This window comes from Toxotes jaculatrix, chromosome 15 (assembly GCF_017976425.1).
Source record: "Toxotes jaculatrix isolate fToxJac2 chromosome 15, fToxJac2.pri, whole genome shotgun sequence".
Taxonomy (NCBI): domain Eukaryota; kingdom Metazoa; phylum Chordata; class Actinopteri; family Toxotidae; genus Toxotes; species Toxotes jaculatrix.
Window position 1 is genome coordinate 13,120,068 of NC_054408.1, and position 16,071 is coordinate 13,136,138.

The 16,071-nt window shown below is 38.5% G+C and overlaps 1 protein-coding gene across 3 annotated transcripts; it reads right to left on the reverse strand.

Annotated features, from left to right (window-relative positions):
* Positions 1 to 6,879: 6,879 nt before the first annotated feature.
* tank (TRAF family member-associated NFKB activator) lies at positions 6,880 to 11,951 on the reverse strand. Of its 3 annotated transcripts, none has more exons than XM_041057997.1 (9): positions 11,813 to 11,951; positions 11,533 to 11,627; positions 10,648 to 10,789; positions 10,364 to 10,472; positions 10,118 to 10,188; positions 9,211 to 9,269; positions 8,981 to 9,099; positions 8,016 to 8,413; positions 6,880 to 7,335 (listed from the first exon to the last, which is right to left on the reverse strand). In XM_041057997.1, the coding sequence occupies exons 1-9, from the start codon at positions 11,816 to 11,818 to the stop codon at positions 7,165 to 7,167; spliced, it is 1,170 nt and encodes a 389-aa protein (XP_040913931.1). In that variant the 5' UTR covers positions 11,819 to 11,951; the 3' UTR covers positions 6,880 to 7,164. The 3 variants fall into 3 exon arrangements, with proteins under 3 accessions (XP_040913931.1, XP_040913933.1, XP_040913932.1); XM_041057999.1 differs by lacking the exon at positions 11,813 to 11,951 and adding an exon at positions 10,918 to 10,958 and having other exon boundaries at positions 11,533 to 11,611; XM_041057998.1 differs by lacking the exon at positions 11,533 to 11,627 and having other exon boundaries at positions 11,813 to 11,946.
* Between the last annotated feature and the right edge of the window lie 4,120 nt (positions 11,952 to 16,071).

Here is a 16,071-nt window from a genome sequence, read left to right on the forward strand (position 1 = left end):
CTTGAGCCAACTCTAAAGCAGGCAGTGGTGTTACTCATTTAAACCAATCTACTGGCCATCTGTTGATGCTAAAATCATGGTCTGACTGCCATTTCTAAATCAAACACCATCAGTGTGCCTTTATTGCTTTCTACTGAACGAGAACATGCTTTTGATTAAAAAAAAAAAAAAAAAATTGGTAGCTTGTAATACACTCGCATATTCTCTTTTACCTTGTGTGATTCTGGTGGGTGTGTAAATGTAAAAACCACAGGGACAAGCAGCTAAGGAAGAAGAAAACAACATCTACATGCAGCAGCAGCAACAGCAGGTCTCTACCCCGCAGATTAGGGCATTGGGAGCACTTTGCAGGTTGTAGTCACAGGTATGACGAGGGAGAATTGCGCTTACTATCCCCAGGTTACACAAGGTGTGAACAAAATGTGCAGCCAATTTGTTTTGTGCTGAATTAGAAGAGAAAAAAAACATTATAGGAACATGCTGTGGTTTATCTATATCTGTTTACTATGTGAAATTCTTTTTGTTGTTGTTGTTGTTGTTGTTGTTGTTGTTGTTTCAAATTTTCAGTAGCTTGGAGGTACATCTGAACACGTATGTTCTGGTTCAAATGGTTATTTTAACCGGACTGCGAGTGACATCAAATCAACAACTAAACACCAGACACAGCATCAAAAAGAAACCCATCCAATCCAACAAGCTCAATCAATCCACAAGGACAAAGAGAGAGTGTGAGCATTGGCACAGGAATTACTGATCTTGGGGGAATTGGCAAGACCAACAGCAAGCAAGTGTATTACATATGGCGTGCCATTTTCACAGCTTCCACAAAGAGAACACAAAAAGTGTCATATCTCACTATCTAAGACTAATAAACAACAACCAAGATATGCTGAATCCGTTAAATACTGCGACAAAGACTTGAGGTAAATGGAGCTTGTGGAAAGACTTTTCAGCTCACATATAGGAGCTTCGAGTACAGCGAGATGATGAGCTGTGTAGTCTGAGCTAAGCAAATACAGTAAATGAAGCCGTCCTCCCACTAATTCTATGAGGTGTCAGTCAGGAAACTGGCCTGCCAGGATGACTTTCAGCTCTAATCAAGCCAGATGGTTTCTTAACACTGAATAAATGAATTGATTTGAATGTAGCATCTCGAAAAAAAAAAGGTTCATATTCTTTTGCACGTGACGCAAAGGTGGTCAGCATGAGAATACGCGAGCTGTGATCTGCTAACCCTGAGGAGGTACATGGCGAATCTCCTCAGTCCCGCTAACATGAATATGACTGACATCCTCGCAGTGTTTGTATCTGTTATGCTGACAAAGTGTTAAGAAAAGGCCTTTGTCGTCACAATTGTACACAGCTCACACCTCAAGTGTTATCTTCTGTGTCCTAACCCACTACACTTTATTACTATCATTAGATGGATCACTGCACTTTCCCTGTGGTGTGAACTGCTATCAATTATGCAGCCATCTTTCAATTATTGTATATTGTTTTAGTACCTGCTAATGAATTGTGAAACTACCGTGTTATGGTGTGATTGTACTGGGCAATAACCAGCTACTGTACACTTAAGCACATTTTTCAATTAGATCTGGGTAGCGATTGTTCAGTCATTAAGCACATTTGGTGTAAGGATGTCCACCTTACACTTAGCCAAAGGTGTTTCTGCAGTTGCTGTTAGCTAGCAGCATCCCAGCCCCAATGCAAAACCACTGCTGTATGTAAGAGGACTCCGAAGACAACACAAGAGTGCCCACTGTGATTTTCACTGGGGATTTTGATATTCACACCTGTACTAGGTGTTGTTTGGGAGTCTGATAAGCATGTGTGAAACCAGAGGGGTGGCTAGAATGGGGGCCTTATTTGAAGGCACAAATCTTTTCAGATTTATCTATCAAGGACGGCACTGTTGTTTTGTATTATCATGTATAACAATAAGAAGGGGACAAAGCTAATCAAGCACAGTGTCTCTTAGATACCAGCCATGTGTCTAATTGAAGCTGCACGTGGCCATATGGCCATGTGCAAAAAATAGAATGTCCAATAACCACGTAAGGATTGAAGCAGCATGTGGAAAAATACAATATTTCCAAGATCATCATTGCAAGTCTGATCGTCAGTCACTACATACGTATATATTTATTTATCACATAGCTCTTGCAATATTTCATCCAAAATTCTACTATGAAAGAAAATTTACCAAACTGGGTATAAGGCAAAATAATTTTTAATGCATGAAGAAATCAAAGACCTTATCATTACAGGATCAGAGGCTGAAAAACAAAGTGCATGAGAGTTGCTCCTCCTCTCTCTACATTGGTGATGTTCAGAGGCAGCCTGTTATTGGAGGTGTTAATTGGCAAATTCAGTACAAGTCAAGAGCATGTTCCCTGTCGTCCTCGCCCAGCGAGGCTAGGTCATTAAACCGAGAATGGATTCTTTCATGCTGCCTTAACCCTTGAATTGCAAGTTACCATTCCACAAACATCCCCATGCTCAATCCCACCCCCATGTGTCAAGAAGAAAAACAACCTACACTGATTTAGCAGTGACAATAAAATAGCAGGAGGATGACATCTTGCAAGCCAGACTTTCAGTCGTACAATTATTTCAAATTGGCAGCCAAATGTCTTCAAAAAGTTCAGAAGTTTACAAATGTCCAACACTCCAACCCTCCCCTGGTAAACATATAAAAGTAGTCTTTGCTATGGTGGCAGTGCAATGTGAATTTTAGAACAATGGCATCAACAAACTCCACTGATCAGTGCTTTTGTGTTCTGTGTATTGAACGAGTCTCTCATCCGCCTGAAATGTGAGCCTCCTTTGGGGTTCTGGGTGCGATCTCACCACTGCCTCTGTCATCACTTGCTGTGACTGCCAAATCTCTGCTCCAGAAATCAGGTCTCTGAGACCAGCACTGAAACAAACACAATGGAGAGGGGCTGTTCTGAGACTTTGCACAGGCAGCGACGGCTTCAACACATTTAATCGAACACAAAGTCAGCTCCACCACTTCTGCACAGAGAGCACGAGGAGCCCAACGCATGGCAAGACAACTGTGAGGTGATACTCTCAGCTCGCAACGCCATGAGAGTTGGCAGTCTCTCATGCCAACGGTGACCAGTGCACAGACAGTTGAATATGCTTCTCTCCTAAGTTGTTAATTATCTAAATGACATTGATGTGAAGAGGGCATTCTAGCCAGGTGACCTTAATCCACTTGCTATCTCTTTGTTTTGTTTCGATTTGATTAAACCCTTTAACAACTCTTTTTTTCCCACTTGTGTTATATCTTCTTGGCAATGGCATGATCTGATAAACATTGTTAGAATATTTAGAAATATAATATTTAGAAGAATAACTGTGAAAGTAATTACTTAGTGGAATGGTGCCTCATCTATTGTCTGCTGCAATTTTAATCCAGTTACTGGCCAATAAAGAAAAATGTATGTTTGTTTCATGGAATTAAGTTTAAATATTATTACATCGGAGGTATCAATTGCTTGATGTCAGTTAACATCAGAAGCTAAACATACATAGATGTGATGTTGATATAAACTATATATTATATATCCTTCGTATAAAAATTGTATACCATTCTATCGACAAAATAATTATATTTAAAGGATGAGTACGTAATTATTTTTTTTTACCACATTAAATTCATGTAGATTTCAAATTAAAGGCCCTTGAAAATTGAAAATAGGTTTTTACAGATGTGTCCTCAAAAAATTATAAACAAACCTTCCTCAAAAGCATCAGAAATTAATAGTTGTCCAGTGTACGTCCTTATATTAAAAGGTTTTGCAGTTTGGTGGTAATAGCAGGTTTCAGTGCTGTAGTTATATTTTTGGTTTTGGGGCTACATCTTTGAATGCAATTGGGTTATTGATTCTACATTTAATGTAATAGTGCTTTTTGTAAAGCAACATTGGATATTGCAACTTTACCACTACAAAAAACTGCTGTTTCAGACTGTGATTATAAAAAATTATTCCTGCTTCACAGAAAGAGTGGAGATTTGAGATGGTCTTGCCCAAAAACAGAAATACACAGCTGCATTCTCCATCTAACAGCACTATGCATGTGCAGCAGCCCTGCTTGTAGCCATATATGACAAAATCTATTTTTAAAATCTCGGGGAAAAAAACATAAGTGTTATTTTTGTCTTTTTTAACTGGGTTCATTTAGCCCAGTTGTATTCATAAAGTCTCGTGAACATTTAAATTACACTTACTATCTAAAATCTTAAAATCTATTGTATTAATTTATTTTATTATTTATTTATTATTATTTATTTTCAAACTTCTCATGACATTACCACATGTATATTCTGCTTCACGCCACACAGTGAATTATTATTCCACTCAATCTACTTAAAAACACTCCAGTACAATCAGCTCATGTTACAAATACAAACTAATACAGCGGGCCACAGAGATCAGTCTGTGCTTAGGATAACCTACAAGCTCAAATAAGCAGTAGTAGAGTGCCAACAGCTATAGCGTGCGTCAGTTTCCTCTCTCTCTTCCCTACTTGGAAATGACTGTGGTCCCCTGAAGCCAGTGACTTCCCGTCTCCCCAAACTCTCTGCAGCACCGACTGGTGGTGCAGAAGCACTGCTGATTAGCATGCAGTAATGATGGTGAGCTGGGCTCCATTGTTCTAACACCTCCCCTCTCCTCCGCACCAATCTGTCACCATTCAGTGGGCTAGAGCTGCCTCAAATGCTTCTCTCCACAAATGAGATGGATAATTAGTTGCCCCTCACGAATGCTGCACTCTTCTCACCCCTGATTGCTTTCACCTTCTTGCTCCTGGCAATTTTGACACCTTGTAATCAGCCTACTTCTCCGTCTCAATCCATATCCTTCTCCTTTTTTGTCCTCTTTCATTTTTTTTTTTATAGCTCTTAAATCTATTTCAGATCTACTGCCTCTGGTAGCAAATGTCCCAAGGAGAAAGAAGGCACATATATCTGATATTTTACTTAAAGTGGTGGCAATAACAATGCCTCAGAGCAAAAGTGGTGTCCCAAACAGTTCACATTGCTGTACAAACAAGCAAGTAAATATACAGTGTACGGAAATACACAAAAAAAATCCTAGCTGTCAGTACAAGTTTCCTCTTCCAAATAACAATGAATGACAACATAATTATGAGCAAGCAGCTGTTCATGATCCCAGAGAGAAAAGCTTGCAGACTGCACAATGTCCGACTCTTCACAGATTAACCAGAGAGGATCATTAGGGATATGTATTTGCCAAAAAAAAAAAAACATCTGAATAAATTCTACCCTCAGTGTCCACAATGTGATGTGAAATGTTAAATTATGTGGATTACATCTCTCTAAAATAAACATGCATTATGTGTGGCACACTACATCAGATAAATATGTAATATTCACCAAATGGCTGGAACGATCAATCTTTTCCTTCATGAACATTATATAGTGTGTTTTAGTAGTGGTCTTCTGTTTTGGTCTAATGACTCATTAGTTGGGAACAGTTAATAGCATTACAACATCACATTTTTTTACACCCTTCTGCGCTATTTATGAAACAGTGAAATGCTCAACGCCAAATATAAGTTAAGGTTGAAACAGGAAATCAATCAGTCTATTAAGCAGTATTTGATTATTGGAAGTGAGTTATAATGCCTAACACTTGTAAAGAAAAAAAAAAAGGTTGTTTGCAGACTTCACACCATCTCATCTACCCAGCACAAGTGTTACCAGCCCATAGCTGAAGGGCTGCAAGGTCCTCTCTGCACAACTAAGTGTTCCAACACTCACAGTGTCCCCATTTCTTTAAACATCATCACACTGAATGGTGAAAATCACTGCAATTGTTTGCAAAGGTGTGAATAAATACTGCAAAAATCAAGAACTGATGCCGCCGTTTAGAAGACTCAGGTTTAGTCAAAAGACTGGTGTACATACTGTGAAAGATGTGCACTCACACAATGAGCAGTGACTGATAAATCATCTGTTCCATTTCCAAATTCCGATTACCTGTATTTCACTGTTCAGCATTAAACTGTCATATATTTTCATAATATTAAAATGTACCCTATGGTGTAATTTAAAACCAGCATACCTAGAATGTCTCATTTTATAACTATGTATAGCATAATTTGAGTAAAAACATAATACATGTTAATGTAACCATTAAAGTAAAAGTGCCTACATAGCTACACTGTAATATTGCATAAAGTACAAACCATTACTATACAAACAGCAAGGTAATTGGGCAACTAATTGAACAATGAATGTGTGCCTAAGTGTTGTGTTGCCATCTGTGTAGACAATTTTAATGAACACATGGCATACCAACTTTTAAACTTACTTCAAAGTAATATTTTCAACTCCGCACCAATAATGACACACAGCTGCTTCATATTATCCTGGTGCACAACAAGGAAGAGCTAATCAGCATGTCCACCATTCTAGAAAAGCCTGAATGATTTATATTTAAATGATTTGATGCATATTGTTGGCATGTCCAATACATAACATATGGTTGTTCTATGAGATATAAAATCCTGATGCCAACGTAAAAAGGGGGCAAAGCTGTCATATCAGCAGAAACTATCAAAAGAAAATCTACCTGCACCAAATCCTGATTTGCAGAATTAATGTCTCTCCAAAAGGAGATTGATGCATTTCTTGTGGAAATTATGTTGTGAAATTAAAATATATAAATATGTTCAAGATGTGTGTGTGTGTGTGTGTGTGTGTGTGTGTGTATATATATATATATATATATATACACACACACACACAGTCCACCTGATGTCTTTATGTACTCATAAAAAGACTATACCACCGTGTTTTCTGTTCACATGTTGAAAACGATTCAAGTGATAAAAATGTCAGAAGAGTAAATATCAGCTTTATTTGCGCATATATACCATATTATGTATCATAGTCACTTCCTATAGTAAAATCTCAGCGCGATACTAGAAAAATATAATGGTCAGAGAAGTGTACCATTCAATTCTTCAATATTAAATAAATGGATTCAAGTCTTATTGCAGTGTCATTTCAAATCCAGTACAGAGCATGTACTTCATGGCAGGCAGGATCATGGCAAACCATGAATACAGTAAAGTCTTGGAGCAGTTGAGGCCTTGGCCCGCCAGTCTCTGCTTCCGCTGTCAATTGTCGACTTCATTTTTATTAGAGAAATGCGAGTAGAGGTGGCTGTTCATTCGGTCCTGAGGAACCACAGCGTTGCAGAAAGCACATTTATCAGGACTGCTGCTCGGAGGCGTCACCCGCTCTGTCCCCACGTCAACTGCCTCACACAGCTCAGGGCTCCAGAGAGGCTGCAGAGCAGGATGAACCAAAAAAAAAACAAAAACAAAATATTATTCATGTTCTAAACAATTCTAACACTAACTCTGTGGATCACTTGGCCTTCAGGTTGAAGTATCTGTTGTTTTAATGAAAAGAAGAACAGATCCTTTGTCAACCCAATAACCAGTGGAAATATTCATGCAACACTAAAGGCAAAAGGCTATCCTCAAGTGTTTAATTATCTTGCTATTTGTGTTCATCCAAGTTATCAAAACATGTCTATTATATCATGTCTATTATAAATGGCCATGTTGATGGAATCTAAGGAAAGAATCATATTATGAAAAACTGGACCAACTTTAAGATCTTACTGCATGTCATTCACAGTTTTTTATTAGGCATTTTTTATACACATCAGCAAATAAAATCCCACTTAACCATCATGCTTGCTTCATCAGATTCAGACACTGTAATTTGCTTCCATCTGGCTCACACTTTCCAGCAAAGATGCCAAATATAACCAGAGCATCCATGCTTAAGTTTAAAAAAAAAAAAAACGAATCAGCACACATTACACAGTAATACATTTCGAGTTAAGCCAAGGGGATTTTTTTGGACTTCACACTGTTTCACTCCTCCATTAGCAAAGACCAATCATAAACTGATAATTTGCTACTAGTTTTCTCAGACCTTCTCCTGTGATTCTCACCTGCTGGGGTCCCCGCACATTCTCCTGGGAGAGCGAAGATGATGTTGAGTGGGAGGGGGAGGAAGGGTAGACAAAAGCCATGGGCTGTTCCACGGACTCCTCCTCTGTCACTGCGGAGGGGATAGTACTGACAGGCGGCTTCATGGGCATGGTGAGACCAATGTGTCTCTCTGGAGCACTGTTCAGGAAGTCATATTCACTGTCCGCAGAGGGCGGGAATTTGACACTGAGTTTGGTGAGAGAGTCTACTAAGTCCCTTTCCTCGGGGCTGGCGCCACGGGATGCCAGAGATGTGGGTGGGTGTGGGATATCCACTGCTGACCTTAGCACTGAGGAAAAGGGTCCCTCTGCCTCTGCTGTACGGTCTGTGCACTGGATGGGCATGGAGAACCGCTGATCTGTCAGATGGCAGAAAAACATTAGATTTTACACAGTTTTTCTGTCTCAGTCAACATGTTGACGTATTTCAGTGCTGGCTTTAAGGACATTTGAGCTTGGCAATGATTTGAGAAGTTGCACAGACATAAAATAATATCTCAAGGGTACTCTCACACTGGTCCTTTCAACATGTATATAACTGAAAGATACTTTTACCAGACTTTACAATAATTGTTATATGAATAATAATATTATATTATTAATTAAACATGCCATATCCAGAGCCAGCTTTGTCCATTAGTCACTGGAATTATTAAGTGTGTTTATCCATGCAATTTTCACAGAGGTGGCCAGCCATGGTTCGAAAGAACAATGAGCCATTCATGTATAGTCCTCGCTAAGGTGTTGCTATCTAATTATCTTAAGGAACAAAGCAAAAGCTAATAAACACACAAGTTTTTATGACCCATACAAACCTATTTTAATGCAACACAATTTCAAGTAATTGAATTAAGAAAAAAAAAACGGAGATTAGATTCAAGCCTTTAAAAAAGCAGCAGGTGATATTTAATAAATATTAACATTACCGTTTGATGAATCACTTCGTCCATGGAATCTTTTTAGGTGGTCTTTTTGTCTTTGGGTCAGAGACCGAATCTGCCGGAATTTTCCTTGAATAACTTCAAATACATCCAGCATGTCCTGGCTGACAAACAAATAAATAAAAGAGTGAGAAAAAAAATTCCTACCTTCAAATGTAATGTTGATGATTTAAAAAAAAAAAAAAAAAAGTCTTTGGGCAAAGAGAGACACATACTAGTCAACGCTGCTGTTGACTGGCAAATTAGGAGCAACAGCAACAGTGCCCATATTCTCCTGAAAAAAGACACATTACATTGATAGTGATCATTAATACCAATTATCCATGTTAATACATGTGCAGTTTTATTAACACATCACAAGTTTAGTTTTTACTAGTGAAAAACGTTTCCTGGATAGTTAAATAATGAACAGTGAAGCTCAAGCTGCTGAGCTGTGCAGTGATATTATCCTCTAGCACCATCTGGTGAAGTGAAAGTAGATACACCTTGTGTAGAGTAAAACAGAGGATGGGTGCTATTACCGCAGAAATACAATCTTAGCCACCCTCAACAACTTAATAATTGAAAAACAAATAAATAGAAGAATATAGAAACACTATAAAAGCACATCCCTTCTCATCAGAGTGAATGTCTGAATTAGAACAGAATTTCCTTCAACTATCATGAGATTATCTGCATACTGCTTTAGAGCAGAGTAAACAATGGTTAGCAGCAGTGAAAAAAAAGTTATTTTTGCAGGCTAACTTGTGCTGTACAGCCAGAGGTGCAGAAATGAAACGTAAAAATTACTTTAAAGGATCATGCTTAGATCTAACAGTCATAAAAACACTGTTCAGAATTTGTATGACAGTATGAAATATATGGACCAACCATATCTTAAGCCTCATAGTTTATGCCATATTCATTGGCCACTAACGTAATATGTGCCTTTAACGTTCTTGCAAACACAAGAGCAGCAACATCAAGCAGAAGCACTGTCAACGTGTGCGTTTGTGTGTGAAAGGAAGCTGTATGTATGCTCACGCATAATCTGAAATGTGAGAATGAGGAAAAACCTGTTTTGGAGTCATGATATAGAGGTTTTCACACAGAGTAGACACAAAATGAGCACAGTGAACATACCGGGTACGGTTTTATCCTATAAGCACTGGCCCCATCAAGGAGATGGTTGCAAGGCTCACATTTCATCTCTCCTTAGAATCCAAAACAGTTAAAAAATTAACAGGAGGAAATGATAGATGAAACAGATTCAGTATATTTGATGACAACGTATTAAAAATTGTTCAGTGCCTAGAATGGAATGCAATGCAAGGATAAATTACCTTTCCAGCATATAAGCAAAGAGATCATCTGGCATGCCTCACTAACCTGATGGTTGCCTTGTTGCTGACAACTTAGCTTGAAGTTTTGAAATCAACTGCTGCTGGTCTTCTATCTGCTTTTGAAGTGTTTGAGTGTATTCCTCATAATATTCAGTCTGTGAAAAAGAATTTTTGTTATTTATTGTATTTAGCACCATTATCTGGAATATCATCCGTGTCTATACATCCATGTGTGCCACATTCACATTTACATAAGTAATAATCAAAACAGATTTCCTCCTATTTGACAATTAACAGTTAACAATTCACACAAAGCTTGAAAATGGTTACCATTTTCTGCAGCTCTTTTTTAGCATTGTCCTTTTCAATGGAGACCTGGCGATAAGCTTCAAAAGCTTTGTTGAGCTGGTCTCCGATGTTCCTTTCCATGCCGTGTGCTCCACAATCATCACTGACACAGCAGACATGAGCCCTATGAGTGAAATCACAACATGTTTCAAAGCACACCAACAATTTGTTCCAAAAAGCTACACACTTTTAAAGATAGCACTTTTTTTGACAAGAGAAAAAAAAAGCATGGAGATGCTGAGTGAATCTTACTGCTCTTCTCTGCACACAACTTGTCAACTTGTCTTCACACGCTTTAAAAATAAATAAAAGTCAATAAAGTGGTGCCAAATTATTTGGTTGATTTATGTAAGCTACTGATGCAATGACAAAAGTGTGCCAAAACTGAGTAAACTCACTTCCTAATCTCTAAAAAAAAAAAAAAAAAAAAAAAAAAAAAACATTGGCAGTGAGGGTGAAATATCATTTTGCACACAAAAGCAAAATTGTATTCACGTTTCAACAACTGATACCTTGTTCTAGCTCTGGATGAAATGATGAGCAACTGAGCTACTGTCAAGTAATGACAAATGAAGTTACTCAATGCATTTGCAATATCTTGCACAACAAATACAAAGACTACTGACCCACACAGTTCTTACATTTTGCTTTTTCTTTTTTCTTTTCTTGTCCATTGCCTGAACTGACATTCACACAATTTTTGAGCAATTGCAGGACAGTTACAGCACCATATTTACTGTTGCAACAGTCCCCGTGGACGAGTTGATGTGGTGCAAAATAAGAATAAGAAGCTGATGCCAGTCTCACCCAGAGCTGCTCAGCAATTATTTCTCGCTCTTCATAATGAATGTCATAGCAGCACACTACCTGTCAGCGGTACTACACAGCAACAGCTCCTGGATGAAGCCACAGTAGAAGATGCAGGCTGAGTTGTAAAATGACAGTAACACTAACGCTGGAGCCTACCGGGACACAGCAGAGGAGCACTTTAAAGTGTCGTTCAAAACCAGATCCACACAGTTCCGTATTCTTTACAATGTAAGAGACTTGTTAGCCGTAGCTCATTCAGCCGGTGGTGGATAAAGCGACCGAGCAACAACTCCACAGATCAGTTTACCCCGCTGCCAGTGACTGAGTATCCTCTTACCTTCATTCGAGTAACAGCTAAAGTCGAATTTATTGTTTTGACACCACCGCAGCGTCGTCGCCTGATCTTCAAATGCGAAGTTACGAAGCGCTGGAGAGGATATTGCAAAGTATGTTTTACATAGCCTAGTTGAGTTGGGAACTTCCCTCGGGGAATCCCCCTGCTCTGAGACTTCCGTCTTTACTCGACCCCGGCCAATCAGCGCGGAGTTCAGAGAGAAGAGTTGGGTGGTTAGCTGGTTGAGGGTTCTTCCTACGCGTCTGCAAACCGACTGCTGTGCATGTTAAAACTGTCTCCAAACGAGACGTGTGCTGTGCTCATTTTACTCTTCAACTTTTTTTTTTTTTTTTTTACTTTTATTGCTGAACTTTAAGCAAGATCTGTCGAAAGAACTCGGCTTGCTTTGTTGTAAACATGGTCGGATTAACCTGATGAAGAGCCCACAGGCAAAAGAAAAAAAGAATAAAATTTTTAAAAAAAAATGCTCTGGGACTCTTCTGCACAAGGCAACACTGCTTTAGTTCGTGTACTTTAGCCTACTGGCTCAAAATGCGCAATGTGCAGTTAATCAAAAAAAGAAAAGAAAAAAACCTGACATGCAGTGTTTGGGGCTTTTGAGGCTTATCAGGTCATGTAAGTCTGTTTGTAGAGCACCTTTCAACAGCAAGGATACTCACAGCACTTTATAACACAAAAAGTAATGAAGACAAGATGTAAAGGAAACAAGGCAATATGAAAAAACTTAGTTACAGTCTGGGTAAAGCGGGCAAATGCTCAGGCCTCCAGAGACCCCAGAAGGCCCCAGTTCACTGTGTGTCAGTTGAGTTTTGGTAATTTGATCATTTAATTTGTTTGGGAGTTTGCACCACTATCCTGCATCCTGCATTATTACATAATCTCGTGGCCCTGTTTTGCAGAAAGGCCCTGTGTCAACAAAGACCTCTGTTACTTCAGTTTATATTGTGGTCAAATGACAAATAATCCTAAATAAAGTTATGTTTAATTAAATTACCACTAACTATACCGTTTTGGGAAATCATTTGGCATTTTTCAAAAATGAAAGTAGGGCCTACACATTCTTGACCTATTTATTAAATATTTAGGTCTGAGAGCCACAGACAGGGTATAAAATTTGGAATGCATCAAGAGACAGACTGATGCATTGTTGGTTTTATGCTTTTTGTGAAAATTGTTGATTTATTCTTCACAAAACAACTCATTCAGTGAGCTTAACCTGAATGTTCATCAGCAAAAACCATGTGGCCACAACTTCTACCACATGGGATCAGGTTCTTATATATTGGCAAAGACTCAGTGAGGTATGATGTTAAGGCCTTGTAATGCAATGAACCTGTTCAGTGCCAGACTTATGAAATCCCTGAAGAGGAAGAAATGTTGAATGATAATGATAAGATATTAAGTTGTTAAGAAAAAATGGGCCACATAACATGTTTTTTCATTTGGCACTGATATAGACTGTTAACCATAGGTTTGCAAATTGGCAAGACAGAATTTTTTTCACTTCTTTTAAAACTTAGCATCCTAGAATAAGGATGAATGTCTCACTGCTACCTTAATTAAATTAAGGAAAACACAAGTTTTTTTTTTTCTTAATGGCTTGGACATGTGAGTAATCTTCCCACATGCATCCCTTTTTCTTCTTCTTCTTCTTCTTCTTATTATTATTTGGCAGTATAAACACATGGTAAGTGAGCAGTGGTGCAGTACTCTGCCCTACTCACTTCATTGTTCATGTCTTAGCTCTTTCTATACAACTACGGTCATGCTTTTACGGTTCTCCAAACATCCTCTCCTTGTTTAATGTGTGGGTATGATTAAACATGATTTAGGTCTATAGTTCTCATCTGTGTCACCTCTGACCGTGACTAAATGAACGCATGTCCCAGACTGCATTGTGTGCCACAGTGAAAACTGAAATGCCAGCAGAACAAAAACAATAACCACTAGATGGCAGCTAAGTGACTTTTTGAGATGAGGTATCTTCTTTACTTCCTTGCAGAGACTTTAACCTTTTAGTTATTGAAGATTCTTAGAGCACAGAGGCAGAGTATGATGTGCCACCCACTGAGGTTATAAAACCAAGTGAAACAATTCCTGCTGTCAGTCCCATCTGATTATTTGAAGTGCCTGCAGCTGATATCCCCAGACCCCATGTAATACACTGTTGCCCATAAAGTTGGAATAATTTTGTTTGCAGACACATTCCTATTTTTATTGCTATTTATACACATCAGTAATGTATTTGGAAGACATGGACCAATAAAGTTTTGAGAAGATATACACTTTATCTATCAAGAATAAAACGCATAGTCACACACTTCATGAGAAGAGGTCAAATATATTTTATTCCAACTTCATGGGCAACAGTGTACTTTCCAGTGTGTGGTACATAAACCTTTGGAAAAGTACCATAACGTACTGGGGAAGGTGGGTATCAGTGGAGTTCACTGACAAAGGCAGTGACTTAATGATAACTTGGTTGCTGGTGGAATGATATTTTAATATGACATTAATGTGCATAAGACTGTGCTCTGTTACCTGTTTACTAGACAAAACTATGTATTTTGTGAGTGAAATGAAATTAATTACAGGAAAATTTAAGTTGTTTCACTACCCTGCTGATGTTGCTCTAATTTCTTACTTGTTGACAGTGGTCATGTGAATAATGTGGATCTGACATTATTTAAAGCCTGTTTAATATCAGTGGACGTGGAAACACTTCTACAAACACATTTATATAAATAACATAATCACAAATTGATCTAATGGAAAAATGTACTTATACAGATTAAGCAATTCTTTAAAAAGTCGTGTGTCAATATAAGATTTACCACAACTCTAAACATTAGTGATGTGGTTTCATACTACTGGTCTCCAAACATGACTCAGCTCTCCACAGATTTTCCTCCTGATGCATTTGAAATCAGTTAGCCCCACATTCTTTTCCTTCTTCATGGACACATCACGGTGTCTCTAGGGATGTTTTGCATATTTCATTGCCTAACTTTCTCAGACACCTGTTTGTTAACCTTTCCATGGCCGGGGCACACAGACCCAGGAATTTCTGATTGACTTATTTTTTTTCATTTCTGGGGTATAGGTCTTATTTTTGTATTTTGAAAGATGCCATGTTCAGCAGCAATTTAAATGGCTTTTCTTTAAGGGTTTAAATTGTTGTACACAGGAAGGCATGTGTTAGGTTAAATGACCCAGTCCCACTCTGTAACTGATTGAATCCAGAGCTGCATAAAAATGACACAGCAGGATAAGTGGATGAGTATCTCTTGTCTCCATTATTGGTCTGAGGATCAGTCGGTGGGCTGCAGACCTCTGTGTGGGCAGTCAGGCACAGTGGGGGTCCAGTGGCCTGACTCATCGAGGGAGTGTTTTCTTGCATCCTGCCACAGAGATTGTCGTGTCTTACCCTCAATGACCTTAGAGATTGCTACAAACAACCCCAGGTCACTCAGTCACAACACTGACTAATCAGTGGTTTTTATGTTGTGGCTGATTGGTGTATATATAAAAACAACATTTTGAAATTCTTAAACCAGGCCATCTTAAGAATATCAGATATTATTATGGTTGCTTTGAACTTTGAACTGCAATAGACTTTTTTTTCTCAACTTTACCTGCCATGCCTGGGTGAGAGTAAACCACACTAAAGATGAGAAAAGTGCAAACATGATGAGGCAGCTTTATGAATACTCCTGCTCCTTTCATGTGGCGATCTGCTCTGTTTGATCTCTCTCTCCCCATCTTGCCCTTTCTTTCTCTCTTTTCCCCCCTTCCAAAGTAAGAACTTTATGTACTTACTTAACTCCCCCTTGAGTGAGAATTAAATCATAATGGCCTCCTCAAAGCTCCACCGTGCATTGCTATTAACTACAACACTCACATACACCTAGAAGTGTGCCATCCTTTTTGTTGCATCTCACATTGAAGCATTTCCGTTAACAATATCTGCATTTCCTGCAGTGAGACCACAGTATATAAGTACTTCAATAACCCACACATACTAAAGAGTTGAAAAGAAGAAATGAAAAGATCACACTGCACTGGGTGCTGTGTGACCACTGTAAACCACTGTTACCATCAATCTGTGTTCCATGCAGCCAAGTAAAACAGATATACAGTATTTGCTCAATGTAAACCATAGAGTGAACATAGAGGTGTTTTTCTTTTGAGAAATTAGTCTCCCAAAGCAATTTTTATCGAATACCCTGATCTCATCACTT

Excerpts from the sequence above, each read along its gene's own strand:
- tank (XM_041057997.1), bottom strand. Across the intron at positions 10,473-10,647 it reads AAAAAGAGCTGCAGAAAATG|ACTGAATATTATGAGGAATA; the intron begins GTAACCATTTTC and ends TCTTTTTCACAG. Across the intron at positions 7,336-8,015 it reads ATGTGCGGGGACCCCAGCAG|CCTCTCTGGAGCCCTGAGCT; the intron begins GTGAGAATCACA and ends CCTGCTCTGCAG.